Source organism: Phodopus roborovskii, unplaced genomic scaffold (genome assembly GCF_943737965.1).
Source record: "Phodopus roborovskii unplaced genomic scaffold, PHOROB, whole genome shotgun sequence".
Classification (NCBI taxonomy): Eukaryota; Metazoa; Chordata; class Mammalia; order Rodentia; family Cricetidae; genus Phodopus; species Phodopus roborovskii.
Window position 1 is genome coordinate 17,159,493 of NW_026126469.1, and position 22,634 is coordinate 17,182,126.

The 22,634-nt window shown below is 52.6% G+C and overlaps 1 protein-coding gene across 1 annotated transcript; it reads left to right on the forward strand.

The window, feature by feature from the left end:
- Nucleotides 1-464: 464 nt before the first annotated feature.
- Nucleotides 465-20,027, forward strand: Meltf (melanotransferrin; the record flags this gene model as incomplete). The annotated part of the gene is made up of 15 exons (XM_051191321.1): nt 465-641; nt 1,607-1,706; nt 3,129-3,311; nt 4,227-4,383; nt 5,570-5,637; nt 10,130-10,317; nt 10,846-11,026; nt 11,541-11,692; nt 13,631-13,727; nt 14,372-14,566; nt 15,500-15,656; nt 15,771-15,838; nt 17,545-17,732; nt 19,230-19,428; nt 19,915-20,027. Coding segments are annotated over 15 exons (2,190 nt in total), but the record flags the coding sequence as incomplete, so codon positions are not given.
- Between the last annotated feature and the right edge of the window lie 2,607 nt (nt 20,028-22,634).

Consider the following 22,634-nt stretch of genomic DNA (forward strand, 5'->3'; position numbering starts at 1 on the left):
AGGACCTGTGTGTCCTGCTCTGCAGAGTTGACTTCTGACACTGAAGGTGGGCTTCTAACCTACTAATAAGTCTCCTGACATCACCGTTAAGGGAACAGAAACCAGAATCCACTTACCCTTCCTGTGACAGGGACCTGACTCTGGCCCCACTGCAGATGGCAGGGCACCCACAGGTACCGGCTCAGTCACAAGGTCCAATTTGCCAGCAGAAGGGCAGGGACAGAGCTGAGGTGGGAACCTGGGCCTGTACCTCTCTTCAAAGGCCGGAAATTTGTCGGCCTTTGCCTCCCTCTTCCCCAGCCTGAGCCCCATGCAGGGATTTTCCACTGCTCAATAGCTGGCTAGGTTCTGAGCCTCCCATCTGTAAGCACAGCTTTGCCCTGCCTGTGTCTCTGCCTCTCCATGGGAGTGCAAGGCTGTGTAGCAGGGGACTGGCCGTATAGGCTGGTGGGGTGACCAACTGATGTCAGCTGTCCTGCCGCACAGGCCTCGGTGTGACAGAGGTGCGCTGGTGTACCATCTCAAACCCAGAGCTGCAGAAATGTAAAGACATGAGCAAGGCCTTCCAGGGAGCTGGCATTCAGCCTCCCCTCCTCTGCGTCGAGGGCACCTCTGCTGACCACTGTGTCCAGCTCATCAAGGTAAGGCCTCTCCTTTCTGCTTGCTCCCCACCCCTGGCCCAAACAAGAGGGATCTGACTCAGGAAGAGCATACAACAGCCCCATTCACTGGGAAAGACGCCACTGTCCCTCTGCCCAGGCTGGGTGATGCAATCGCCTGAGTTTCCCCGGGCGGCCGCAAACACCTAACTTTTTCCTTGCAGGTGGGAGGGGTCGGGCTGTAGTCCAGACAGGTGCTGGTGGGGAAAGAGGTTGAGAAAACCCTCTGGTAGGATTTTCTCTAGAGGAGGACAAGGACGCTATCCACTCTTGGAGAGAGCAAGCTATAGTGACTGCCCTAGCTTGGTTTTCTACTGCTGTGACAAACAGGATGACCAAAAGCAACTTGGAAGGAAAAGAGTTTATTTCTTAACAGTCCATCAAGAAGGGAAGTCAATGGGACTGTTACACAGAGAAACCCCATCTAAAAAAACAAAAAAAAAAAAAAAAAAAAAAAAACAAGGAAATCAGAAAGGTAGTCACCACAGGACAGGTACTGGGTCTCCATTGCAGTCTGGCCCCCAAGAGGCCTCTGGAAATTAATCAAGTAGTAGAGCCAACCGTATGAGGGCAGAAGCCAGCAGCAATGAATGACAGTTCCTCTAAGCCACTGTCCTGTGCCAACTCTCTGGGAGGGAAAGCCTGGTTGGGATCCAGGGCACGGCTCCATCTTGTGTCTCCTGGTTTACCACTATGTGTGTCTGTTATGATCCTGTATAATAAATACTTGTGAAGAGCAAATGTGGTAAAGTGAAGTTGAGTTCTGAGCCTGCTAAAGGGGGAAGTCCTGGGCCCTTAGGGAAGGGACAAGATAAGGCTCCTGGGCCTGGTGAAGGCATCAGAGACCTCCCATTCTTCTTGAGGGGCTCTGGGCTGCCTGTGTGTGTCACTGAGTTCTGGCTGAGTGGGCCCACAGCTGGGCTGGCTGACCCTCACTCTCTCATCAGGACCGACAAGCTGATGCCATCACCTTGGATGGAGGAGCCATTTATGAGGCAGGGAAGGAGTATGGCCTGAAGCCAGTGGTGGGTGAAGTATATGACCAAGGTAAGGGGCAGGGAGAAGCAGAGATCCCACACAGCCGTCAGCCGGCCAGTCTGGCCATGTGACCCTGAACTCCCCAAGCCAGCCCCCAGCTCTGTCCACAGAACACTTCTGGGGGTCCAGGCAGAAAGCCCTTCTGAGAATTCTCTCTTGAAGACTTCAGGTGGGAGGCCCAGGGACACAAAAGCTGACCCAGTCAGCTCTTCTTCCTGGGGGGCCCGACAGCACACAACCCCAACTTTTGTGCACTGGGCCCTCACGAAGGGCAGCGCCAGGGGCAGAACCAAGTGGAATCCAGTGTGCAGGTGCCTGATGACCAAGATGCCCGTGTATACACACACTTCACGACCGTGCCCCTGTCAGAGGGCAGGGGTGGGGGGATGGGGACAGAACCCAGCAGACCCAGAAACATGCTATCCCATGCCTCACACCAGACTCACCTCTCACGCCACACTCCCTCTATCTGGGCATGCTCTGTGTGTCTCCCATAGCTTGACTGATGCCCAGCCTCTACTGCTGGCAAAAGTCATATCCCCTCATGGACTCCTGGGCCCTCTCATCTTTGCAAAGGCCCTCTGATTCTCTACAAGTCTTCCCTAAGGTTTTGGTCCTCTGCCTTGCCAGCCTCTCAATGGGGCCTCATCCAAGTCTCTATTCACACTAGCTGGAGAAGGCCCTGCTTGAATTAGTGACAGTCTCATGACACAGGACATAGTCCAGCACAGGCAGTTTTTCCCCAAAGGCCACCAGTAGCCGTGGCTCATGAGTCCCCAGCACAGCTCTTCTGGTTGAGCCCCCACTGTACCCTAGCTGGGACTAGTGGTGAGAAGAGGCCCTGCTTCCACAGCAGGGGTCAGATAGCGCCACCAAACCCCGGTGCTGGAAAAGAATAGGCCAAGAGAAGGAGGTGCCAGAAAGCCCTCAGGCGGGGACAGAGGTGAGGCTGATGGGTCAGGGCTTCAGTGATGGCCTGATGGGTGAGCTCTTGATGTTCCCTCTACAAGGAGCACCCTAGCCTGCTCCTTCAGCTATCCGGTCTCCATAACCATGGTCCCCTCCTTCAAACCTCCAAGCTCTCCTATGGGTTCCAGCTTTTAGAAAGCAAAGGCATCCCTGGCTTGAGCAAATGGAAACCCAGCAATGGCCAAATGGTTAGAGAGGAAAATGGGAGTCGTTGAACGAATTACTGTCTCAGCAAGTGTCTAGTTCATGAGGCAGAAGAGTTGTGTGGCAGGGGCAGGGGAGATCTTGTGGTAAGAGGAGAATGGCCTCCAGCTCCCTCAGGGATAGAAAACCCAGGCACACATCCATGTATTCATCTATACACACAACATGCACACTGATGGCGCGCACACACGTGCACTGAAATTGATCGCCAGTGTCCTTCTCCCTTGCTCTCCTCACGCCTGATTTCTCCCCTCCTAGATGCTGGGACCTCCTATTACGCTGTGGCTGTGGTCAGGAGGAATTCCAATGTGACCATCAACACCCTGAAGGGCGTCAAGTCCTGCCACACTGGCATCAACCGGACTGTGGGCTGGAACGTGCCTATTGGCTACCTAGTGGAGAGTGGCCATCTCTCAGTGATGGGCTGTGATGTGCTCAAAGGTGAGGATTCCTGGCCCAGCTTGCCACCTCCTAGTCAGCCCCTCTTCTCGACTTAGTCTGCTCAATGTCAAGGGTCACTCTCACCCCGTGCCCCCTAGAAGCTGCAAAGCCCCACCTCCCATGAGAGCCTTCCCTAACTACAGCCACTGCAGTCTCTCCCTCCACACTGTTGGCCAGGCCTGGTGGCCTCCGTTTGAGCTTCTGGCTGGTCAGCTCCTACAGAGCAAATTGCTCATTCCCATGCCTCATGTATCAGCCAGGTGGGGGGCCCAACCACAGTTACAGGAAAACAACCAAGAAGGCATTGGCTTGGTGAGCGTGGCCTCTGTCTGGACATAGAGCTCTACAGGATCCGAAACTACGTTTTCAGGACCCAGACAAGCTACTGACTTCACCCACAAGGCCCCCGAGTGGCTTGTGGACCCAGCCATGTTATAACTGACAACCTGGGCGAACCTAGGCCCGCAACCTCTCAGGGTGGCTGAGGGTGGGTGGTCTGCCAGTCATGTGGGCATGAATAGAGTGCTTCTTGGGGGCCTTACTACTGATGAATAAAAGACAAAAACAGAAAAATCCACAAGAAATATGCAGACCAGTGAGTGGGTTGGACCCCTTGACCGCCCAGGTCTCTTCCATACTTTCCCCTCTTTTGGTGAGATTGCTGGTCACTGATTTGAAAACTCTCCAGTGAGCACAGAATCATTTGCATTCAGTTGTCCTATGAAGATGTTTATAGAAAACATCTTATTTCTCAGCCACGGCAGCAGCCTCACCCAAACCTGAGGGCCCAGTGTGGGAATACCAGTGTGACTCAGTATACGTCTCTTCCCTTGGAGCTGGGATGTGGAGACTGTGGGCTATGGCTCTCCTAACTTCCCAGGGGGGTCAGTGACCTCTCTTTGCTCCTTCCCACAGCTGTTGGTGACTATTTCGGAGGTAGCTGCGTTCCTGGAACAGGAGAAACCAGTTACTCTGAGTCCCTCTGTCGTCTCTGCCGTGGTGACTCCACTGGGCACAACGTGTGTGACAAGAGCCCCCTAGAGAGATACTATGACTACAGTGGTGCCTTCAGGTGAGGGGGCTGGGACAGGGTGCTGCAAGGGAGCCAAGCAGTGCTGGAAATGACTGTGGGCTGCAGGGCATCAAAGAGCCCTTTGTGCAGAGCTGTCCCTGGCTAGTTTATAAACACGAAACCGGAAGGTGCCAGGCTGGGTTTGCTCACAGAGTCAACATGTTTGGTGTATTTAGAAAGGGGAGGGCTCTAACCAAAGAGAATGGAAAAAGCCATCTCAGGCTGCTCCTTGGCCCCCATTCTGATATCTGACCATCAGGGAGGGTCTTGCTCTGTGCTGGTCCTGATGGGCACTCTAGCCTTCCATGACCCAAGAGAGAGTCTAAGGGCTCATGCCTAATCTCGTCTTGCATGAGAATTCCAAGCCCCTATAGCAATCAGTCCTCAGTGTCCCCACCTAGGGTGGAGGGCCTTATGGTGGCCAGGGGGGGACAATTTTTATCACAGAGGGAGAACACGGTCCTTACCACCTCCCCATGTCACTGGCTATCTGCCCCATCTACCTCATGCCCTCAGAGACCTCAGTGTTCCGGTACCTACACTGTCCCCAGTCCAGTGTCCTTATTTTCTAGCTGCGAGGACCCAAGGGCCCCTTTGCCCAGTAGTTCCCAGCCTGCCTCCCATATTGGGAGAATAGATGAAAGTTGAGATCCTTTCCACTTGCAACATTTAGGTATGGCATGAAAGGCCTCCTAATCCAGACCCCTGTGTCAGAGGAGAGTCATCTTCAGAATACTTTGGGAGCCCTGAGCTTCAGATAGCAGGCCAAGGAAGACAGCACAGGATGTGCACTGACTGTAAAAGAGCACTAATAGCCCAATGTGGTGGTGCACACTTTAATCCCAGCACTTGGGAAGCAGAGACAGGCAGATCTCTGAGTTCAAGGCCAGCATAGTCTACAGAGCAAATTCTAAGACATCCAAGGCTGTTACACAGAGAAACCCTGTCTTAAAAAAAGAGAGAAAAAGAGAGACCACTCAAGCTCAGAGAAGCCTGCCCCACCTACCTTATGCTTATGATGGAGCTAGAAAGGTCCACAACTTGGCAAAGCCACACAGCCAACAGCCTTGGTGCAGGTCCCAGAACTGCGGAACTAGGGTCAAACTTCCAGGGTAGAAGATGGGTGGCACTGAGTGGCCAGAGCGGGGGTCGTGCCCTCCCCAGGCCCATGGCTTTTCCTGCACAGGTGCCTGGCAGAAGGAGCGGGTGACGTGGCCTTTGTGAAACACAGCACGGTGTTGGAGAACACGGACGGTGAGTGGGGATCAGGTGGATCTGCCCAAGTTGGCCCCAGATGGCAGCGAGCAGTCTGGTTCAGTGCTGCTCTGAGCGTCTCTGTGGGACTCTGGACAAGTCGCACAGTCTAGGTACCTTAGCTGGGCATCTACGGAAGGCAGCAGGCGGGTCTCGCCAGAGGCATCCCAACTGCTTGGTGCAGCGGAGTGGGAACAAGCAAGGGTCTGCTCTGAGTATGGCAATGGGTTCTGTCCGAGACACTTAAATCTACGGCTGTGCAGCAGACACTGTGGGCTGCCCTATCCCTGCCTGGTGTCCCCTGTGACCTAGAGAAGACAGCCCTGTCCCTGCACAGTCTTGCTGAAGATGGCTTACTGGGATATATTGGTTTAGTTTTGTTCTTAGTTTTACAGTAGTAGCTAAGCTCTAGAACTTTGGGCCAGACATGGTGACACATGCCTATAATCCCAGCACTTAGATGGCTGAGGCAGGAGGATGGCCACAAATGCTAGGATTATAGACATGGCTGGAACTGTCCTTTAATTTGGATTTACCTGAATGTGAGGTTTTTTTGTTTTGTTTTGTTTTGTTTTTCCTCCCTAAATTGAAGTAGAAACTATATCCAGCAAGAGTTACTTGAAGGACCACAATCAAAGTGTGGATTGTAGCAAACCCTTGCTGGGCTCCCACTTTCCCCATCCCCGCCCCCACCCCCACCCTTGTTTTTTTAATCAACATTGTAGCATGGGCAGTGTGTCATTCTATGTTGTTTTTAAGTGACTTGACAGTTATACAGAGAATCTAATGGGTATCCTACAGTCAATGAGCTCCTCCCCAACATGGACATGAGACAACCCTCTGCCCTGTTGTATAAACTATGTTGTCATTAATTCATTACCTCCTTGTAGGTTTTTAGGCAGTGAGCTTTAACTAGGATTGCTTTCAGGAGCATGGATGAGGAGTTGCTGTCAGGAGCATGGATGAGGAGTTGCCTTCAGGAGCATGGATGAGGAGTTGCTTTCAGGAGCATGGATGAGGAGTTGCCTTCAGGAGCATGGATGAGGAGTTGCCTTCAGGAGCATGGATGAGGAGTTGCCTTCAGGAGCATGGATGAGGAGTTGCTTTCAGGAGCATGGATGAGGAGTTGCCTTCAGGAGCATGGATGAGGAATTGCTTTCAGGAGCATGGATGAGGAGTTGCTTTCAGGAGCATGGATGAGGAGTTGCTTTCAGGAGCATGGATGAGGAGTTGCCTTCAGGAGCATGGATGAGGAGTTGCTTTCAGGAGCATGGATGAGGAGTTGCTTTCAGGAGCATGGGAAACTTTACAGTAGACACACCACTGGAGGAAATGAACCTGTTTCCTCCTCCCTCAGGAACCATAACTGCTTCTAGAAGCAGGGGGATAGGGTCTGAGAGCCACTCCACTCCATGACAAAATGTTGATGGTCCAGTCTGGTAAAGGTCTTGTGCATGCAGTCACAGTTGCTTTGAGTCTAAAAGGACGATGGCCACATCAGTGGCAGGAAGACAGCACTCCATAGCACCCACCCCTTCCTCTGTCTCTTGAATTCCTTCCCGTTTATGACTTAACACTCAGCAGTTGTTTATTCTCAGCTCTTCGGCCACATCTGTGGGCACAAACACAGACATTTGGAAGCAGTTCAACAGGCGTACTATGCCCATTTAGTGCCTTCTCCACTAGGACCTATGGCCTCCAGCTCTCAGGCTTTTGCCTGGGTTTATGGCTGAGATAAGAGTTCCCTCTTGTGGAACAGGCCTCACATCCAAGCAGAAAGTGGTTGGTTACCCTCCCCCAGCAGTCATGCCACAAGACGTGCACTCATAAGCACATCTCGCCTGGCAAGTGTTGCACGAAGGGGCTAAAGCTGGGTAAGAATGTTCATGACAGCTCTTACCTAACAGCCTACATAGTATCTATGTAGCATTATGAAAGCTATCCAGCCAGGAGGAAGCTTCCAACTGGATTCTAGTTTGATTTTTCTATGTCCTACAACCAAAGCATTAGACTCCATCAGTAGGGTCTTAACCATCTACTCCTGGTGGCCAACCAGCAGCACTGCCAATAACCTGTATTGTTTGGGGCATCTCAGGGGGCGCCCCAACAAGCGACTCATAGGGAGGCAGCCTCACCTTGGTACTGGGATTTTCACTTAATGACCTGAAGCTTCTGGGAGTGGCTCTTATACTGATTATTGTGCCTTAAATCAGTGAATCCATCATGTACTCTAAACTTCATGAAGGCAGACATAAACCAGATTTAATGATGGACAGCAAGCCATCTAGTAAAGGACAAGGTTCCAAGAACTGTCTTCCGGATATGACAATACTACTAAATGAACCATCCTTGATATAGTCCCCAGGATGGGTTGCGCAAAGGAGAATTTGAAAGGAGAGCAAAAAAATAGGGATGTGTTGAGTTTGAATCAGCTTTTTCTTTTTTTTTCTTTTTTTCTTTTTTTTTTAGTTTTATGTACACATGAGTGTTGGCCTGAATTTGTGTCGGTACATTATTTGCATACCTGGTGCCCAAGGAAGCCACTAAGAGGTCATCAGACACCCTAGAGCTGGAATTATAGTTGTAAGCTGCTATGTAGATGCTGGGAATCCAACCTAGATCCTCTGGAAGAGCAGCCAGTGCTCTCAACTGCTGAGTCATCTCTCCAGCCCCAAATTGTTTTGTTTGTGTATGTAGTTGTTGCTGTTTTGTTTCTTTTTTAAGTTTGAGTAGCAACCTAACAGTTTCTAAAGAAGTAGTTAAGAAACATCTTCCTGAGCTAAGTATAGTGATGCACATCTTTAATCCCAGCACTAGCAAAGAAGAAGCAGGGGGGGATCTCTGTGAGTTCAAGGACAGCCTGGTCTAAATAACAAATTTCAGGACAGCCAGAGATATAGAGAGAGATCCTGTCTTCACACACACACACACACACACACACACAGGGAGAGAGAGAGAGAGACAGAGACAGAGAGAGAGATCTTTCTGTAAAATGCTAAGAGCAAAAACAGCAGAATTAACATTGCCTAGAGCAATAAAGTAATGGGACTATATCCCTGGAAGCTGAGAGGTAAGAATGGCAAGTGGAAGCCTAAATGTGTGCTTGGCTCTTAGACAAATGATACTGAAAGTTATTCAGCTTGAAGTGGAGAGGGGCTGGGATGGAGGAGATGTGCCTTGTGTGATGCTGAGGTTGCTGTAAGTGCCTGTGTGGTGAGTGGAAATGGCCTTGTTGGGCGTGCCTGCAGCTTGAAGGGTTGGCTTTTGCTAGCTGTGTGAGTTTTCAAGACCACAGGTTGCCTTTGCCTTCCCACTTCCTACTAGAGTCCCCTTGTTTGAGTTTAGAGCAGCAGTTCTTCTGGGTCGCAACCCCTTCAGGGGTGAAATGGCCTTTTCACAGGGGTCATCCAAGACCATCAGAAATATAAGATATTTGCATTATGATTCATAACAGTAACAAAGTTACAGTTATGAAGTAGCAATGAAAGTAATTTATGGCTTGGGGCAGGGAGTCACTACAACATGAGGAACTGTATTAAAGGGTCAAAGCGTTAGGAAGGCTGAGAACTTCTGGATTAGTGGTCATAGGAGGATCACTAGGTAGAACCCATTGTAGTTTGGTTCTACTCTTTAATATGACTTTGTATAATACTCCTATTTAGTACTGTTGCTAAGCTCAGACAAATACTGTTTTTCTGTTAAGAAATGTGTGAAATGGGAACAGAGATGGCTGGGCAGTTGAGCGCTTGCTGCTCTTCCAGAGGACCTGAGTTCAGGTCCCAGCAGGGACATCAGTCTGCCCACAGCACTGTAACTCAGGGAATCTGATGCCCTCTTTAGACCTCAAAAGGGTACCATACCCATTCACACAGACACAAATAGACACAAAAATATTTCCAAAGTCTGCAAAAGAAACAGACTTTATGAAAATAATGTGGAAAATATAGATATGTGAGAAAGTAGTATGCAAATTAACTATGTGCTCAGTTATGTTAAAAGGCTTAGGAAAAAGAAATAGAAAGTGAATTAGGAAAAAGACCTTAAGGGTAAAATCAGCCAAAATAGGAACATTTGGCCCATTGGGAAAAGCTTAGAGGATTACCCTTCTCTCTGGAGGCCACAGCTCTGAGGAGAGTCTGTCAGATGACTCATTGTGTCCCCCCACCCCCTCTGCCCCCAAACCCCTCACCCCTGAACCCCCCAACCCTGCCTACTTTGCTACATTTAGCTCTCTCACCCTAAGCAGCTCTAGCTTCTTATTCCTCTTGTCATGTGTAAGTAGCCATGTTGGTGTGTGTTGTACTATGAGAAGCTACCTCACATTATCTTGACAGACATTGTGAGAGGCAGAAGGTATACATCCCAGGCAGTGTGTGCGGCTGACGAGCTTTCATTGCCAGTGCTAGATTCCTACCACCAGGACGCCCAGCTTCCTCCCGTACAGCACTGCCCTATGAGCACAGGAGCTGACTCCCCGGTTCCCACCTTCCAGGGAAAACCCTGCCATCCTGGGGCAAGGCGCTGATGTCACAGGACTTCCAGCTACTATGCAGGGACGGCAGCAGGGCCGATGTTACTGAGTGGAGACGTTGCAACCTGGCCCGGGTGCCCGCACATGCTGTGGTGGTCAGGGATGACATGCATGGGGGCCTCATATTCCAGCTGCTCAATGAAGGCCAGGTGAGGGGAATGCAGTGCCCTGAGAGCTCCCAGGCAGCACCGGGCCCTTAGGGTGGGGGTAGAGGGCACTCTGAGCTAAGGTCTGCAAGGACTCCCCTGGGACAGACTTAATGGGGCCAGCAGTTAGTTCCGTGAAAAGGGGGAGCAGTTTGCAAGCTGGCAGGGATAGAGGAGAGCCGGAGTGTGACCCCTCAGAGTCTCAGCGCCCCTCAGTGGAAGCCCTTCATACATGTGCCTCTGAAGATCAAAACCACAAGCAAAGAAAATGGCAAGTACGCCACTGCTCAACGGTCACCGCCCGTCATTACTCATGCTCATAGCCGTCTAAACTGGGTCACGAACCCCATGTTCAAATGGTGGGGTTTGATGAGGCAAGAGTGGAGGGCGCGGAGGGAGCATAGTGTCAGGGAAGGCGATGTGGAGAGTGGGCCCCTGGCCGGGGTACAGGGAGGAGCTCTGGTGACTAAGGGCGGGCAGAAGGGACGTAGGCAGCAATGCGCTCACCACCGCTTTTCCCCTGACATGCAGATTCTGTTCAGCCATGAGGCCAGCAGCTTCCACATGTTCAGCTCCGAGGCCTACGGCCAGAAGAACTTGCTGTTCAAAGATTCCACCTTGGAGCTTGTGCCCATTGCCACACAGAGCTATGAGGCGTGGCTGGGCCAGGAATACCTGCAAGCCATGAAGGGTCTGCTCTGTGACCCCAACCGTGAGTCCTGGCCCTGCCCTCGCCAGCAGCATCTCTGCTTAAACCCAACATGGCAGGCTTCTCTATGAGGCTGTCAGGGCAGGACACTACCCAGGCAGCCCGGCATGTGCAGAAATCTGTCCCCTCTACTTCGCTGCTGCTTAGAGGATTGGGGAGGAAGTGGTCCTGTAGTTGTGTGACCCGTGGGACCCAGGTCATCAGAGCCTGTTTTAGATCTATTGAGTTCTGTCAACTCTCATTCCACAGCGTCCTGCTCCTCTATGGACTCAGAGGTTATCTCTTGCCTGGATTATTGCAGTAGCCTAGCAGTGGCTCCCTGCCTCCAGCCCTCATCCCTATAGATCTCCCACCAATGGCAAGGAAGTAGCAAGCCAGACTGAGTTCAGTACACAGCAACCAGTCTGCCTCAAGCATCTCGCGGCTTTCGCTGTGAGGAAGTGGTTAAATAACATCCCCGTCACATGGCTAATAAGAAAGACCCAGAACCTCCCTGAGCTCTGCGTACCCCACACAGGGCTGCCCCACTATCTACGCTGGTGCGTGCTGTCCACACCAGAGATCCAGAAGTGTGGAGATATGGCTGTGGCCTTCAGCCGGCAGAGACTGAAGCCAGAGATCCAGTGTGTGTCGGCCGAGTCCCCGAAGCATTGCATGGAACAGATCCAGGTGGAGTGGGCTGGGGAAGAAGCAGTTACAGCACCTGCATGGTCCTCTCCCATCTCCATGCACAGTGCAGCGGCGGTGGGGGCAGAGGTCCTGTGACAAACTCACAGAGGAAGGGAGGGGACAGGGCACAGTTGGTTGGGAACTTTGGTGTGAGGAATCTCTCCCTTCTGAACCTCAGTGTCCCCTGTGCATGATAAGAGTGGCACATTGTCCTTTGCTAAGATGTTGCCGAGGTGGCCCACACTCAGAAATAGATTTCATTGTATCTGGAGATTACTGCACAAAAGATTTCCAATGTATGAAAACTAGCATCCTGCATATAAAGGAATAGAAAGGATGTTTGGGCCGGACGTTGGTGGCACACACCTTTAGTCCCAGCACTCAGGAGGCAGAGGCAGGTGGACCTCTGTGAGTTTGAGGCCAGCCTGGTCTACAGATCCAGTTCCAGGACAGGCAATACAGAGAAACCCTGGAGAGAGAGAGAGAGAGAGAGAGAGAGAGAGAGAGAGAGAGAGAGAGAGAGAGAGAGAGAGAGAGAGAATGAATGCTATCCTGGAACTTGCTCTGTAGACCAGGCTGGCCTTGAACTCACAGAGATCTGCCTGCCTCTGCCTCCTGAGTGCTGGGATTTAAGGGGTGCACCAGTGCCACCCAGAAGCATTTCTTTTTACTGTCTCTCTCCTAAGCGCTTTCTATGATCCATGCAGGTGTGTTGGTACCCACTGATCCACAGTGAAAACCCAGGGCCCGTCTAGTCTGCCCTCCTGGCTTCCTCAGTTAGACACTAAGGCAAAGGGAGGCTGGGAGGAGAGGGTTTCTCCATCCTGGTGCCCGGCAGACTGGCCTTTGTGCAGGTAGCTCTTTCCAAATACCACGGGCACAAAGAGATGGTAAGGGCAGGGCCAGCTGCCTCTCGGCTGGAGACTCCTCCCCTCGGCCTTAAGAGGAGCATGGCAGAGAAGGGCACCCAGGCCTGTGGAGAGAGGAGCAGAGGCTGCCCCAGGCCTCAGAAGCCCAGCAAGAGCCCAGTGAGCACCAGCTTCCGCTTCCCAGGCTCTGCAGATGGTGTCCAGTGTGGCGTTCACTTCCCTTTCCTGAATTCCAGTGTCTGGGCCCTGGGCTGTGGGTTCAGGCTGTGTCCTCCTTGGTGTCACAGAAGGTGTGAGGAACTTTGAGTGAAGAGAAGTCCTTAGAGATACACCCACTAGGGTAAATGTCTGCTGCTCCGCTGTTACCTACTCACACCCGAGGGCTACGGTGCCCTCATAGGGTGCCGGACCCCTCTTTCTCCAGCCTGGCCCTTCTCTTGGGGTTTATCATATTCCTGTGGCTTTATTGCCACCCAACCCCTTTAGGCTAGGGCCAAAAGGCTTCAGAATGGGCGTGAGGTGTGGGTGACCTGGAAGGAAGTCCAGGGTGGCTAGAGAGAAAGCTGTCTGCTGCTTTCCTGGATGCCCCTAACACCCAGGGGAAATCCTCCTGAGGCCCTGGGATCGTCATCTTCTAATCTCTGGGCCATTCCCCATCGTGGGGCCCAGAACACTGAAGAGTGCTGAGAGACCCTGGGCCTCTGGAAGAGGGCAGGCCCTGGGACCGAGCAGTAGGAAAGGGTAGTGCTAGGCAGAGCAGGGAAGCAGGAGAATCTCGGCAGCCATGTTCTGACAAGCCAATGTTGCCAGGAGCTGGAGTGCCCCTGCCTGTATTGGCTGCTTTGGCTGCCTTCCCCTTCATCACCCAGCAACCTCTGGGCCTGGCCTCTTCATGAGTGTAGGAAGGGAGGGGCAGGAACAGAATGGGGAGTCTCCCAACCAGGGTGACTCCCAAAGGAAGAGAGGCAGAGCTCATAAACCCCTCTCCCCCGCAAGATGGGAGAAGCCCTGCCATTTCCAGGGATTCCTGCCATCTGGAAGCATATTGGGGCTCTCTCTGTTCCTGCAGGCTGGGCATATTGATGCTGTGACCCTGAAAGGTGAGGACATTTACACAGCAGGAAAGGTGTACGGCCTGGTCCCGGCGGCTGGGGAGCTGTATGCTGGTGAGTGTATTTCCCTGCCCTAAGAATCCCAGCTTCCTCTCAGGGCCTCGCCTCTGGGCCTCCTGGCAGCCTTCTTCCTGGAGCAAGCCACTCCCACCCCAGGCCTCAGTTACCAAAGCACATCTTCTGGGCGGGGTCAAGTAGCTTTGCAGAGCCCAGCCAGTGACTGTTGCATACTCTTCTGATTTTCAAATTCCCCATTAACAACTGTAAAAGCCCTTCTTAGCAGCCAACCCAGGCCCTGCGCATAGATCACAGTTTGCAAGGGTATGCCCTTGGGCCTTTCCCTGACATCTCATCCAGCCCTCTGCCTGTTCACTTAGTCACACCTTCTCAGTGGTTTGGGCTTGACTTTGTCTTCTTAAGGCCTGACCTTGGGACATTTGGCCCCTTCCACTTAGCTGTGAGAAATCTCTGGGCTTAGAGAATGTGTCTGCAGGCCTCAGCTGAGCCTGCTTTTCTCCCAAAAGTGAGATAATTACCCCCTGGGTGTGAGGAAGACCATGGGCAGGGATGAAGAATGAAGACACCAGGTGCTCCCTAAGGGCCCCCAAGATGAGACAGAGAAATAGGAGGGGACAGTTGAGGCATGATCCCAGGCCGCTCTGATAAGGGACCCTCTTCAAGATGTCATCTCCCTGCAGAGGAGGACAGAAGTAGTTCCTACTTTGTGGTTGCTGTGGTGCGCAGGGACAGCTCCTACTCCTTCACCTTGGATGAGCTACGAAGCAAGCGCTCCTGCCACCCAGGCTTGGGCAGCCCTGCAGGCTGGGATGTGCCCATAGGCTCCCTCATCCAGCGGGGCTTCATCCGGCCCAAGGACTGTGATGTCCTCACAGGTAGGTACCTCCCTCTAAGGGGATCTGATAGGGAGATGCTCAACTCTGAGGGTTGGGAGCCTTGTGAAGCAACCCTCATAGGTCTTGTTCTTGATGGTCCTGGGAGATTCGAGGCCCCTTACACACACGCACACACGCGCACACACGCGTGCGCGTGCACACACACACACACACGCACACACAGCTTCGTGGTGTGTCTAGGTCCAGGCACTCGGTCTTGAATGGAATCTACACTGGCCAACACAGGAGTATGGGCGTGAGAGTGGGCTTGGGTTGTCCCCACTCCTAGCAGCTCCTAGTGTCTGGGGACCTTGTTAGAAAGTGCCAGGGCACGCACTTTTGTGCCTAAATATCTGAAAGCTAAGATGGAGACAGAATAAGAAACACTTGCTGATTGCCCACTGAGTGTCTCGCGCAAGGCTCGCCCCGCGTTCACAGTCCAGAGCCAATGAGGTGCTTGAGCTCACTGGCCACACACACCTCTCCTGGCTGGTGACTCGGAGAAGCAAGTTTTCTTACTTCAGAGCACTAGGATTGACAGTTCCCTCTCCTGATGTAGGCAGTTGCTCTAGAAGGGAGAATAGATCATGAGGGACTGGAGAGATGGCTCAGAGAGTTAGGAGCACTAACTGTTCTTCCAGAGGTCCTGAGTTCAAGTCCCAGCAATCACATGATGGCTCACCACCATCTAGAATGAGACCTGATTCCCCCTTCTGGCAGACAGGACACTGTATACACTGTATATGTAATAAACAAGTAAATCTTGGAAGGAAGGAAGGAAGGTCATGAGATAGTGACCTCCCCATCCCTGAGGAAGTTCAGGCAGAGTCCGGTGGGGTGGGGGAGGGGCTGCCCTTCTCCTCCCTGGCTGTTTTGCTGCTGCGGCCAGGCCAGCCATATACCTCTCATCACATTATTTCCATTCTGCCCCAGCGGTGAGTGAGTTCTTCAATGGCAGTTGTGTGCCCGTAAACAACCCTAGCAACTACCCTTCCTCGCTGTGTGCGCTCTGCGTGGGAGATGAGAAGGGCCATAACAAGTGTGTGGGCAGCAGCCAGGAGAGATACTACGGCTACAGTGGGGCCTTCAGGTATTTGGTGGCCGCTGGGGGGAGGGGATCTTCTGGCCTGGCTCCCCATCCCCCGCTGCCCCCCTCCCCACAGCGCTGTCCTTCTGACTTCTGCCCTGCTCTCCTGTGCCACAGGTGCCTTGCCCAGAATGCAGGGGATGTTGCCTTTGTCAAGCACACAACTGTCTTTGAGAATACAAATGGTACATGAGGGGACTTGGGATGGAGCAAAGGTGGGTGGAGGGAGGGTCGCCTGGTTCAGAACAATCCAGACACAGGTTTGGAGACTGAGCAGCATCCAGGAGAGACTGAGTCTGGAAGGCTCTGCCCCAGGGAACCCAGAGGCCCCACTGGGAGAACAGATTCCGGGTGCCTTCTTTTGGTCCAGAGTTCAAGTTCATAACCACTGCTGCACAGGAACTGCATCCCAGCCCTCTGCAGGTGTCTTTGGGGTGTTGAAGCCTGTGGGTGGGGATTGCAAGACCTCTCCTGGTCACTGGTCATGAGCAGGTCAGTGCCCTGAGTAGGGAAGTTCACTCAAGTTGCTCCAAGGCAGGGCCCAGCCAGGTTCACTGCACAAACAACTGAGTTTCCTGGAGTCACCTTCTCAGTTTCTACTGAGACAAAAAAGCCCAGACTCTTAGCCCCAGGACCCCAAAAGGTGCATCTGAGATCCTGTCTGAGACCTGTACCTCTCACCTCCCATCAGCCACCCACTCAGGAGAAGTCAGATCTGTGTTAATGGCTGGGGTCTGAGCCCACAGCACTTAATACTTGTACTTTTTGCCTACCCTGCTGTGCCTCAGGCTTTGATATTCCAAAAACCAGCTTAGTCATCATCACCCTTCCACTGTATTAACAGACACATAGCCCCAAAGGGCACAGCCATGGCGCAGAAGGCAAGTAAGACACCTAGGAAAAACATCAGTATTTCAAAATTCAGATCCTACCTGCAGTCCCCAGAGGCCACTGAGGCCACAGGGCTCGGCCCCAACCGAGCTGGAGAGAGCCCTCCCTGTTACCTGACTCCCACCAAGAACCACAGGCCCCACCATCAGGGAAAGGAGCTGGCCTCACTGTGTGAGCCTGACAACCCTGCCTTGTCCCCCAAGCCTGGCAGTGTGATGGAGAGGGCTGTGGGAGATTGGGCTGCCATGGCACACCAGACTCCCAGGGTGCTCTTTTTTATCTTTAGCTCTATGTGGAGCCAGCCTGATAGTCCTTCTGGAAAGGGAGGAGGGTGAATGCTACCTGAGCCCCTAAAGACAAAAGGACATGACTTCGCAGGGTATCAGCTACTTGGGAAACTCTGAGCCAAGCTGCTTGCTTTCAGCATCACAAGTGCTGCTTGCAAATGCAGATTCCCAGCTCTCTCCAAGGTCTACAGAGTGAGACTCTTCACAGGCAGTGTCTCTTGGAACTGATTTATACCTGTGGGAGATGTCAGACCCTCTGCGGTCTGAGAACTTAGCTCTTGAGGTCACCCATGCCCAGGTTCCAGGGCATAACCCATAGACAGGCCTTCTTGTTTGGGAGGGGAAGTCATGAAGATGCCTAGACTTAGCATTGTAGCACACTCCCACACTCTGCAGGCTGAGGCAGGAGGATCATAGTTTGAGGTCAGCTTAGGCTATATTGCAAGACCCTGTCCCCCCAAAAAATTAAGAGCCCTGGTTTTGTCAAAAAGTGGGGGTGATGATCCCCACCCTGCCCATGTTATAGGCAGGGGCTATGACCCAGGCCTGTCACATTGAGTACTCCTCCTCGTCACACTCACCCAACTGGGCTCTGACACTCCTGTGACAGAACAGAGCACAGTGTCTGGGAAGCGGTCCAGGTGTCACCTCCTCCTGGTGAAGGGTCTCATGGATCTCTCTCCCACTTCTTCCCAACCCATGCTGCCACTCAGGCCACAATCCTGAGCCCTGGGCTGCTCACCTCAGGTCACAAGACTATGAGCTACTGTGCCCCAATGGGGCACGGGCTGAAGTAAGCCAGTTCCAAGCCTGCAACCTGGCACAGATGCCATCCCAAGCTGTCATGGTGCATCCAGACACCAACATCTTCACTGTGTATGGACTTCTGGACAAGGCCCAGGTGAGCCAAGCTAGAGTAACTCAGCGAGGGTGGGTGGCAGTGGCGAGCCAAGTCCCCCACCCCCAAAGACTCCTGCTTACCTTCACAAGAGACCGAGGCAGCTAGGAGGCCATTGTGTGGTTATCACTCCACCTGGGACATTCCCCCAGCAATAATCTCTCAGGCTCCAGAATCGTACGTTTTCCTTCTCAGCTGGGCCACTCTAATGCTGTCCCACCATCTCCACATAGCAAACTCGCTGTCCTGGCCTCACATCTCTGGTAACTACCACCCTGCTCCAGGATGCTGCTGCTAATGTTGTGTGGTGCGGGTAGTTAAACCCACGGCACACGCCTGCTGGAAGTGCCCCTTTGAAAGCCAAACTCCTCCAAAGCTACCCCCACCCCAGGGTCATCAGTTCCTCTCCTGGTCTCCCTCGGATCTGATGGCTGCAGCTCCCTCCTCCTGAACCTCCTCCTCCTCTTAGAATCACTTTCTCCATTGGCTCCTAGGTCTCCACACCAGACTGGATCTGCTCCTAGCTGTTTATTGGGCTAAAATTGCCCTCCTTTGACCCACCAGAACCATAGACCAACAGAGCCACTGGTCTATCTCTAAACTTTGGAATTACATATTCCAATAGCAACTCCCTCGAGCCAGTGGCTCTTCCCCCAGTCCCTCACGTTTTTTGAAGTGGGGAAGAATACTGTGTGGATAGACATTTTTCTGAGATAGTGATTAACTTCAGGAAAATCTACAAGTCCCCTCCAAGACTGATGGCTGTGGCTACTTTCTGCTTTCCCCTTAATTATTACTTAACAGTGGACACACATCATGCATAGTTTCTAGATGCCCTTTGTTCACACTGTTATCTGTATTCCAAGCTGTCTTCAAACCCTCAATTCTCCTGCCTCAGCTTCCCGGGTCCTAGTGGCATAGGCCGCCATACCTGGCTGTATTTACAGCTTCTGGCATTGTGTCTTCTCCTCCTCCAGCTCGTTGGGGCTGTCCAAAGTACAAGCACTCCAAGGATTTCTGTCAGGGAAGCAAGTAGCAGGGTCACCCCTGGGACACTGATGGGGTTTAGTAATTACATCATCAACTCCTTCACTATTTTCTTAGTCCTGATGACAGAACAGAGGCCTCTGTCTGTGAGATTGTCTCTGCTCATTGGACAGGATGCCCATTAGATTGAAAAGAAAACACTGCCAAAAATACTGAGAAATGCTGAGCAGGCCTAGCCAAGCCCTTAGTAAGTCCCTGCATCTCCGCCATCTTCTTTCTGGGTCCTTCTTGCTATAAATCTCACACTTCAGTTCTGCATTCAAGAACTGGTGAGACATTTCTGGCTGTCGCCTCTGTGTGGATCTTCTCCTAGACTCCTTCTATGGTAGAGGTGCATCAGTGGTTAAATACATGGTTTCAACTGAAAGATTCGGTGCCCCGAAATGCTTGCTCTTAGGGACCCCTGTGGTTTTCTGTAAGCCCACACATAGCAGTTGCCTTTGGTGTTTCCAGGACCTGTTTGGAGATGACCACAACCAGAATGGGTTCCAAATGTTTGACTCCTCCAAATACCACAGCCAAGACCTGCTTTTCAAAGATGCTACAGTGCGAGCAGTACCTGTTGGGAAGAAAACCACATACCTGGAATGGCTGGGGCCTGACTACGTGGTCGCCCTGGAGGGGATGCTCTCTCAGCAGTGCTCGGGTGCAGGTAGGTGAGCAGGCCAGTGGCGCCCACAGTTGGGATGCCCCTTCAAAGGCTGAGATACCCCAGCAACACTGGGGGGGGGGGGAATCAAACTTTGAGAAAGCTGAAGGGTATCCCAGGGCTGGATGAGGCAGAGAAAGAGGTCCCTTTTTCATATGCTATTAAGGCGAAGTGTCGGGAGGCATGCAGATAACAGAGTCAGGTGTTCTGGCCTATCACCAAAATAGACGGGATCATGAACATAAATGCTGAAAATGATAGTTCTTGGTGGATCTGAGGTAACAGCATAAATATGCATCCAGCATAATTTGGAAAGAAATGCATATGTAAAGGAACCAGGGAAAGGCAACATTGTCATGGGAGTTAGAGAGACTGGAGCTAAGGGAGCACACAGAAATAGGGCTCACTGCCTGTGTGTGAGCAACAAGCTGGCCGCCCACAGGCTGGGTGCGTCTAGCTTTAACTACCTATCACCCACCCCACCCCCAGTGGCCGCGGTGTCCCGAATCTCCCTGCTGCCCCTGCTCCTGCTGGGTCTGGCTGCAGGCCTCCTCCCGCATGTTCTTTGAATGTGGCTGCTGCAGGCGGGCGACCTGAGCAAGGAAAGCTCCCAAATCCAACCCAAGAAACCTGGAAATCGGCTAACCCTGCAGGAGAGTGCGGGATGCAAGAGGCCAGGTGAGGACTCTCACACACAGCCCTCGGATGTGCCATTCTAACCCATAGAGAAATTTCTGAAATCAGGATGATTGTTCAGGCCAAGTGTTCCCGCCTGCCCGAACCCTCGGTACCTGAGGCGACTGGCGAGCTGCCCAGTCATGCCTCCCACGCTGACGCTGGTGGCGCCTGCAGCGAACCTGTGCCTCCCACCTGGAGCCTCGTGGTTGGCTGGGGAAAGAGGCCAGTTGCCATGACAACCATAGCGCATCTTCTGCTCCAGCCACCTGAGGAGATGCTAAGGCAGGAGCCCACCACCAACAGAGAGGACCTCAGTGACACACTCCCACCCCCCAGCCCTTGCTCTCACTGCCCCGCCCCTCCTGAGCACAACTGTCCAAGGCTCAGAGGCCACGCCCTCGGAAGAGCAGGGTTTCTGAGCACCTGAGCCTTTGTCCCTGTCTTCTGTGACACCAAGGAGCCCAGTCCTCTGGACAGCAGGTTCTACCAGACTGGGGTGGGACAATGGCCAGAGCTGGACTGTGAGGACGAAGTTCTGCAGAACCCCTCAGATGAAGGAAGTGCCCCAGGAAGAATGTCAGACCTGCCTGGACCTCACTGCACAGTGAGGCTGCTGCCTAGAATCCACTGATCCCTCCTTTGGGATTAGTCTTCCCCCTGCCTCACCGTGTCCCCATCAACACACACACACACACTCTCTCTCTCTCTCTCTCTCTCTCTCTCTCTCTCTCTCTCTCTCATACACCCCTTGTCTGAAGGAGCATGAGCTAGCCCAGAATCAGACCCTACACTCTGAGAGTCAACAGAAAGCCTGGGGACGACCCTCTCTCCACTCCAGCTGGCCATTGTTCTCTCAAGAGCCAAAAAAGTTTTCCAAAACTCCCAGCTTTTACTCCAAATTTTGTTCCTTTAAAAATAATGAGAAGAAATCGGAGCAAGCAGCCCTTGTCAGCAGACTAGAAGCAGCGTGGGCCTGCAGCTATTTGTGTACTGGTCTGTGTGTGGGCCGTAGGGTGCTGATGACAGGCCAGGTTCCCAGTGGCTCGCCCCCACCTGTGGGCGACAGGACACATCCTTTACATCTCTCAGCAGTGTCCCAGCCAGAGTCACACCTTCTTCCTGAGGAATCTCAGTCACCATGACGCCTTGGAGATGAAGCACCTCCTCTCAGGAAAGAGCCATCCATTCCTCTCTGACCTGGAGATTGATATTTTTCTCAAAGGAGACTTTCGTGTGAGAAATGTATTGCATGTGGGTGATCCATCGAGCGTGCTTCCCAAAGTGTGATGTCTGTGCTGTGTGCCTTTCGGGTGTGACTTTCAAGATGGTTGTGTAAATGACGTCTGCTTGCCAGGGGCCGCTCTATGTGACTGCTAAAGAAAGACACTGGCTCCTTTTTAAATAAAGCCAAACATCTCTGTGCATGCAGAGGCTTGGATTCTGATGGAGACTGCTGCTGCTGGCTCAACTTGTTTTCTTTGTTGCTCAAAAGCCTACCTGCCTCATCCAAGATAGCACATTTCACTTAGGGCCCCACTGACTGGAAGGCAGAGTCAGAAACCACTCTGCGCTCCAGGCATTGTGGCCTCCGTTTGCTTCTCCATCTGGGGTTCTCTGACCCCCCCATGCCTTAGCCATTCCCCATCCCTGGCTCATGCCAGCTGCCTCCACCCCCTCAGCCTCTTGGGTGTCCGCGTCTCTGGGGACTGGATGCAGAGGAGGATGAGAACAACATCCTGCTGCCCTTGCCCTGTGTCACCAGAATAAGCTGCCCACACCTTATCTTTGGCAAACTTGCTGTCAACTCATTGATGGAGGAGGAAGCTCACGCTTCCCAAAGCGGGCTCTTCCGGCCTGGACTGAAGCACAGAAGAGCCTTTGTACTCTTCCTATCATGGCAATGGCCCTTTCCCATGTTCCCCTCAGTAGGAAGCTGAGGCAGGAGAATCTAGAATTTGAGACCATGTAGTTAGTCCCACTGTGTACATGGAAGACAAAGCCAGAAAAATTGAAAGTTTGAGGCCAGCAAAGGGTATACAGCCAGCCTCTGTCTCACAACAAACAAGGTCAGGAAAAGTCAGTCTTCACAGCCTGAAGGACAGAGGGTTGGGTAGTCTCCCTCATTTCTTCCTTCCCAGCAGCCTTTGGGGTGGCTGCTCTGAGTGCAAAAGCTGAAGTCATTGCACTTCGGGGCCCTTGCATAACCTGGAGACTTGTCAGAAGAAGCTACTGTACCCCCAAGGCTTGTGTTCCACAGGTCTGGGGCAGGGACTGAGGGTTTGTGTTTCGGGCTAACTCCCAGCTGATGCTGATGCTGATTCTGTAGAGCAGGCTTCCTCACGCTGAAGACCCTGGTTAGAGGCCATGTGAGTTTACATTCCTTGAGGCCATTTAGCAGGTGCCTGCCCCACTAGGACCCAGGTCAGGAGGGTGAGCAGTCAAAGGCCCTTATGGAGGAAGCTGGGTCTAACCTGGGGAAGACTAGAGCTTCTGCAGGACCCTGTGGGGGAAGGGAGGCATGCTGAAAGATG